Source organism: Apus apus, chromosome Z, assembly GCF_020740795.1.
Source record: "Apus apus isolate bApuApu2 chromosome Z, bApuApu2.pri.cur, whole genome shotgun sequence".
Classification (NCBI taxonomy): Eukaryota; Metazoa; Chordata; class Aves; order Apodiformes; family Apodidae; genus Apus; species Apus apus.
Genome location: NC_067312.1, coordinates 18,865,949 through 18,872,020, shown reverse-complemented (window position 1 = coordinate 18,872,020; position 6,072 = coordinate 18,865,949). Strand labels below are relative to the sequence as shown.

The 6,072-nt window shown below is 64.4% G+C and overlaps 2 protein-coding genes across 2 annotated transcripts; both read left to right on the top strand.

Moving 5' to 3' along the window:
• The first annotated feature begins 25 nt into the window (after positions 1-25).
• On the top strand, positions 26-1,848 carry CCNO (cyclin O). The gene is made up of 3 exons (XM_051642829.1): positions 26-565; positions 643-828; positions 1,008-1,848. Exons 1-3 carry the CDS (start codon positions 26-28, stop codon positions 1,491-1,493), a joined length of 1,212 nt encoding a protein of 403 aa, XP_051498789.1. The 3' UTR covers positions 1,494-1,848.
• Positions 1,849-2,932: 1,084 nt separating this feature from the next.
• Positions 2,933-5,592, top strand: MCIDAS (multiciliate differentiation and DNA synthesis associated cell cycle protein). Its single transcript, XM_051642827.1, has 4 exons — positions 2,933-3,125; positions 4,311-4,525; positions 4,679-4,789; positions 5,140-5,592. The coding sequence occupies exons 1-4, from the start codon at positions 2,933-2,935 to the stop codon at positions 5,590-5,592; spliced, it is 972 nt and encodes a 323-aa protein (XP_051498787.1).
• Positions 5,593-6,072: the final 480 nt, after the last annotated feature.

Genomic DNA, 6,072 nt, shown 5'->3' with positions numbered 1-6,072 from the left:
AGCGTGTACCTTTTTTAAAGGCAGCATGTCCTACTCATTTCTGTATTCTCTCCTTGGAGAGGGTTTCCTGGAAGCTGCGGTCCTACGGCGACCGCACCGCAGCCGTCTCACCCCCTACGAAGCCTTAGGAGCCAGACGTTCCTTTTTGTCCCTGATACAGATTCTGGTTTGGAGACGTCGCTCCCGGCGGTGCTTAGCCGGCCTCCCCGCGGCGGGGGCGGGGGTGCCCGGGAGGCGGGGGTGCTGGCCTCAGGGTCCGCCCCACCGCTCAAATACCCGCGGCCGAGCCGGGCAGCGGAGCGGGCGAGGCGGCCCCGTCATGGTGACCTCGGGGAGCGGGCTGCGGGGCGGCTCCCCGCGGCGGCGGGGCCCCGGCGGCTCCCCCGGCCGCTGCCCGCAGCGCCCGGCGCGGCGGCGGCGCCCGGGAGCGGGAGCGGCAGTGTCGGCGCGGGAGAGCCCGGAGGATCTGCAGGCTTTTCGCGACTATGGGGAGAGCTGGTACCGCTCGCGCAAGGGGCTGGAAAGCCGGTTCCAGCCCCTGGAGCCGCTCGCCCGGCAGCCGCAGGTGAGGACAGCGGAGACAGCAGGGGCTGGCGGGGGGAGCCCGGTACGGCCCCGCCTGACCCCCTCCCGGTGCCGCAGGTGACGGCGGAGGCGCGCTGCAAGCTGGTCAGCTGGCTCATCCCCGTGCACCGGCACTTCGGCCTCTCCTTCGAGGCGCTATGCCTAGCCGTCAACACCCTTGACCGCTTCCTTGCCACCACCCCCGTGGCCGCCGACTGCTTCCAGCTCCTGGGGGTCACGGCGCTGCTCATCGCCTGCAAGCAGGTAGGGCAGCCCCGGAGCCTGGCAGCCCCGGAGCCTGGCAGCCCCGGAGCCTGGCTGTCCCGGAGCCTGGCAGCCCCGCCGCCGGGGTCTCGGCTCCGGTGCCAGCTCAGCCCCAGCCAGGCCGGGGTCCGCGCTGCTCCCCCGGCTGCAGCATCCCCAGCTCCTGTCTCCCCTCGCAGGTGGAGGTGCACCCCCCCAGCGTGAAGGAGCTCCTCGCCCTCTGCTGCGGCGCCTTCACCCGCCAGCAGCTCTGCAACCTGGAGTGCATCGTTCTGCACCGCCTGGGCTTCGACCTGGCGGCTCCCACCGTCAGCTTCTTCCTGGAGCACTTCAGCCAGGTGCGGCTGGAGACGCGGGGAGCCGACGCGGGGGAGGCGGCGGATGCTCGGAGCCTGGCGGGGGGAGTAGCGGAGCTCAGCCTGGCTGACTATGCCTTCACCAAATACGCTCCCTCGCTGCTGGCCGCCGGCAGCCTGGGGCTGGCGGACCGGCTGCTGGGCCACCGCAGCCCCCTGGACCTGCGGGTCAGCGGCTACCCGGAGGGGCTCCTGCGGGACTGCATGGAACAGCTGCAGCTTTTGGTGTCTCTGAACGGGCAGTCCCTGCCGCTCCTCTTGCCCCCGGAGGTGGCTCAGAAATGCCTCTGGCTGCGGGGCGGCCGCTGACCGCGGGGTGACAGCGGGGACACCAGCCACCCACCAGCTGCAGCTGCAGCCACCACAGGGCCTGTCCGGGCCTGGAGCTGAGCTGCCTCCACCCCGGCTCCTCACCTGTAGAGCTGATGTAGAGTCTAATCAACTAAGCGTTAGTATCGTTGGAGTCTTAAAAACTGGATCGTGTTTGGCACATGATGTTTCTCCTGGATGTCAGTTGCACTGTACCTTTGCTGTTTTTTTAGAATCCAGCATGTAAATAATGTTACAGAATCTCATGTACTCTATTATTTATTTGGAGGGTGGTCCTTAAAGGTAACGGTGGAAGGATCAAACCGACGTTGAATAAACTCTTTTCTACTTGTCACCTGTACTCGTTTAATTGCTGACAGTGTTTGTACACAGCTGGGAAAGGAAGCAAACACATTGGCACTGAACAAGTTCCCCCCAGCAGTTAACTCCAGCCCCTGCAATATAATTATGCCTAGTGGTGTCATTCCCCATTTCAGACTGACACATGCTGGCATGGTCAAAGCTCGAGGGGAAAAAAAATAATAAAAAAAAAAGTAGATGCACTGACCTAAGTGTAGGAAACAAAAACATGAAACACTAAAACTGCTGGTTATTAGTTTTCCAGCACGTCTATAACCCAGGTGCAGACTCTTAAGCGAGCTGGCACTGTAGCATGGCAAACACTCAAGGGAAGAAATAAGCCATAATGTTGTAAAATACTCTGACTTCTACATTTTATTCGTATCTGTGCACAGAACTGACGTTAAAAGAGCATATATACACACCTGAAGTTAGCCTCGGGGTTGCTCACCTTTCAAGGCAGCAAGGAACGGGTGGTCAGAGCAAGGCGAGCAAAACTTGCCCAAACTGCTGCGGCAGAAGATCCCTAAAAGCGCATCACAAGCAGCTGAGGGTCAGATTACCCCTGCCAGCCCCCCGGTGATTTCAGCTGGGCTTGGAGCGGCAGCGGTGCGGACCCTTTCCCGGTGCGGGGGTCACTAAAGGCAAGATGCCGTCAGCCTGTTTTTTTTTTTTCTTCTCTGTTCCCGCTTTATACTTTCGACGCTGACGGCCCCCAGCCCTCGTATATGATAAATATCCTTTTAAAAAACGGCCCAGCCCGTCCGCTGCTGCCCACACATGGCCCGACAGGGATCGGGAGGGGGGCGACAAATCACACCGAGGTGCGGGGGGAGGGGCCGGGGCAAGCGGGGTCGCCAGCGCCTCTCCTCGGGTTTCCCTCCCGGACAGCCCCCTCGGCCCGCCCAGGCTCCGCGGGCGCGGGGAAGGGCTCCGCGGGCGCGGGAGCCGCCGGCGCGGCCCGGAGAGGCGGCGGGAGGTTTCCCCGCCTCGGCAGAAGGAAGGCGGGAGGGCAGCCGCCGGTATGGCCCCGGCCCCCCTGCCCGCGGGGCGGCCGGTGTCGGTGCCGCGGTAGCAGCATGGAGCAGGGCGGCCGCCGCCGGGCCTTCGGCAGCATCTGCCCCAACAGGGTGCAGGGGCCGCCCGCCCGCCTCGCCAAGAAGCCAGCCCGCCCCGGCGGGACCGCGACGGGGATCCCACCGGCCGCCCTGAGCCCCCGAGCGCCCCCGCGCCGCAGCGGCGCCCCGACGGCCCCTGCCGCACCTGCCCTCGGTGAGTCTGTCCGCCCCGGAGAGCCCTGACCCCCGGCCGTGTCCCCCTTCCCGTGCTTCCCGCCGCGACCCCCCGGTGCCTTTCACCGTGCTCTTCAGCTCTGCGTCCCCCGACCGTGATATTCCGACCGTGATACTCCTACCATGCCCTCCACCGTGTCTCCCTGGGCCCCCGCCCTGTCCCACTCGGTGCTCCCTGCCAAGGTCTCCAGCCCTGCATCCCCTGGCCATGTTCCTCCAGGATGCCTCCCTGGCTGTACTCCCACTTTGCTGCCCCCAGCTATGCCCATCCCTGGCCGGGCTTCTCAGCACTGTCTCTCGCTGTTCCCAGTGCTCACCACCATCGACTGGCAGGATTTGGCAGCCTGTGCCCCCATCCTTCCCACCACCCCAGCCAGCCCTGTGACACTGCAGCAGGTAACCTTCCCATCCCCCGGCTGGGGCAGATTTGGCCACCCCTGGCATAGGGCAGCCATGGGGGTGGCCACCTCAAGACAACGGGTGCTGGCAGCACCCCCAGCCTCAGGCTTCCCACCTGTGACACGGGCACAATGGAGGAAAGTGTCTTGTCCCATCCCCTAGATGGGTTAGTGGCAAGGAGAAGGGACAGGCACCCGGGGGTGCTGTGACCATGGGAAGGTGCTGGGCACAGGCAGCTCTCAGTGTGGGAGCAGTATGGGCAGCAGTGGGCAATGTGGGGAGTTTTGAGCCCTGGGCCCTGCTCACCAATACATTTCCTTTCTCCCAGAGTCCCTGCTTCCAGGATGGACCAGAGCTCGATTTCCAGGAGTTCAGAGATGCTGTTGATGATTTTATATCTGGCAAGTAGATAATTTCCATACCTGAGCCAAATGCACCTGCATGTGCACATCAGCAGTCATGCTGCATCCAGTCTGCCCCTTTTGGCTTTGATTTTGGGTTTTTGGATGCCCATTCACTGCACACTTGTACCACCCTGGAACAGCCTGTAAGGCAGTGCATCCCTACAAACCCCCTTAGAGGGACCTGGGCTGGCCGTGAGCTTTCCCCCGTGGAAGACAGAAATCAGATCCAAACAGGTGTAGGATGCACAGCTGCCACAGCAGAGTTAAAGCATGTTGGGAAATAACAGGATGTTGGGCTGGGGGCAGGGGGTTGAGAAGATGTGAAAACCTGCTGTCTTAGTGCCTGCAACTATTCTTTCCAGATGCATCCACCTCAATGCCACCACCCCTGGAGTGCACTGACTTTGATTTCTCACTTGGCGAGGAGGTGGCCTTTGGCCCCTGCTTCCCAAAGCTGGAGAACACCTCGCTGGTGCAGGTGCCCCCGCAGCACCTGCCATCCCCTGAGCCGTGCTGGAGGGCTCTGGCCGACGAGCGCCAGAAAGCACTGGGAGATGCCCTGGAGGCAAACAGCCAGGTAGGGACCCCCACGTCCTCCCCGAAGGCCTGCACTGGGTTTCTCTCCCTCACATCCCACAGAGAAGGCTACTCGGTCCTGGTGTGCAGCATCTACCGGCCACCAGGGTGGTGGGGTTGTCCCACTCATCCCGTCCCCACTTGCCCTTCACAGCTGCAGGAGACCCTCACACAGAGGCAGGAAGAGCTGGCGACGCTGCGAGAGAGCAACGTGCAGCTGAAGGAGCTGGCGAGCCAGGCCCGGCAGCTGGCTGCTGTCCTCGATGTGAGTGCTGCTGCCCAGCTGGCCCGGCTGCCCCACCGCCCAGCCGGTCTCTGGGGGGCAGTGCAGTGGGGAGGGGGGTGAGCTGTGGGGCAGGGGGCGAGGGGAGGCCGAGCACCACTCGGTGGGACAGGGGCTTGGGGGTTGAGGAGATGTGGGGCAGAATGAGGTCGTGCAATGTGGGTCGGGGTAGTAGGCTGCGGTGGGGTGGGACGGGGTTGCTGTGGGGTAAAACAGTGTGGGATGGAGCAGGGCACTGGGGGACAGGGTGGAACAGTTCGAGGCAGGGTAGTGCGGGGATGCGCGGTGCGGTACGCAAGGCCCGCAGAAATCGCGGTCTCTCGCCCTGGCAGACGCTGATGCTCCCGCAGTGCACGGACAGGGCGGCCCTTCCGCCTCCTCTTCATCCTCCACCTCCTCCTCCCGCCGCCCCACCGTCTGAGGGCTGGGGCGGGCGCCCGGAGCGGCGGGAGGAGGCGGCGGGCGTGGACACCATGCTGCGGGCCATGTCGGAGAAATGCCGCGCTGCCCTGCGCAGCTTGGGGGGCAGCCCGGGGGGCAGCCCGGGGGGCAGCCCCACGCCCAAGCGTCCGCGGCCATCCCCGTGCCTGCACGGCGCCTTCCGCGGGCTGCGCACGGGCCGCGCCGCTCCGCGCCCGGGCGGCGAGGGGCTGGAGGAGGGGGGCAGCCTGCGGGCGGCCCTGGGGGAGGAGGGCGGCATCCGCACCCTGGCTTTTCCGCAAGGCAACGCCTTCACCCTCCGCACCGCTGCCGGCGGGTACCGGTTCCGCTGGGTGCCGCGCTGAGGCTGCCCCGGCCACGCGTGTCCCGGGCGAGGCGGAGCGGGGCCTCCCGCAGGCAGGGCACCCCCCTGCCGGCCGCACGCTCCCTTGCTTCTCAGCGGAAACGGGGTAATTTGCCGGAGAAGAGGGCAGAAGAGCGGGCACCCTGCAGCGAGGGCAGCGAGAGCCCGGGGTACCGCTGCGGCCGCCCCAGGCTTTGCGCTGAGCTCTGGTTGTCGAGCAGCTTGGCTACTCGCCCTCAGTAGATTGGCAGTGAATGGAATGAATGCAGAGACGAAACCGGGCATCTGCAGGTTTTTCTCCGGAGATTTTGCTCAGCTGAGCAGAAGAATGCGGTTGAGGGGAAGGTGACTGCCAGTGGCCGGTGTGGGAACTGAGGGGCCATCCCAAGCGGTTTGAACAGGATACACCTTTGCCATCGTGGGGTTTCACATCCACAATGTTTACAAATTGCACTTGTGTCGTTCATGTTCATATGTGCAT

Excerpts from the sequence above, each read along its gene's own strand:
- CCNO (XM_051642829.1), top strand. The coding sequence starts at position 26 with ATGTCCTACTCATTTCTGTATTCTCTCCTTGGAGAGGGTTTCCTGGAA. Across the intron at positions 566-642 it reads CGCTCGCCCGGCAGCCGCAG|GTGACGGCGGAGGCGCGCTG; the intron begins GTGAGGACAGCG and ends CCGGTGCCGCAG. Across the intron at positions 829-1,007 it reads TGCTCATCGCCTGCAAGCAG|GTGGAGGTGCACCCCCCCAG; the intron begins GTAGGGCAGCCC and ends CTCCCCTCGCAG.
- MCIDAS (XM_051642827.1), top strand. The coding sequence starts at position 2,933 with ATGGAGCAGGGCGGCCGCCGCCGGGCCTTCGGCAGCATCTGCCCCAAC. Across the intron at positions 4,526-4,678 it reads CCCTGGAGGCAAACAGCCAG|CTGCAGGAGACCCTCACACA; the intron begins GTAGGGACCCCC and ends TGCCCTTCACAG. Across the intron at positions 4,790-5,139 it reads AGCTGGCTGCTGTCCTCGAT|ACGCTGATGCTCCCGCAGTG; the intron begins GTGAGTGCTGCT and ends TCGCCCTGGCAG.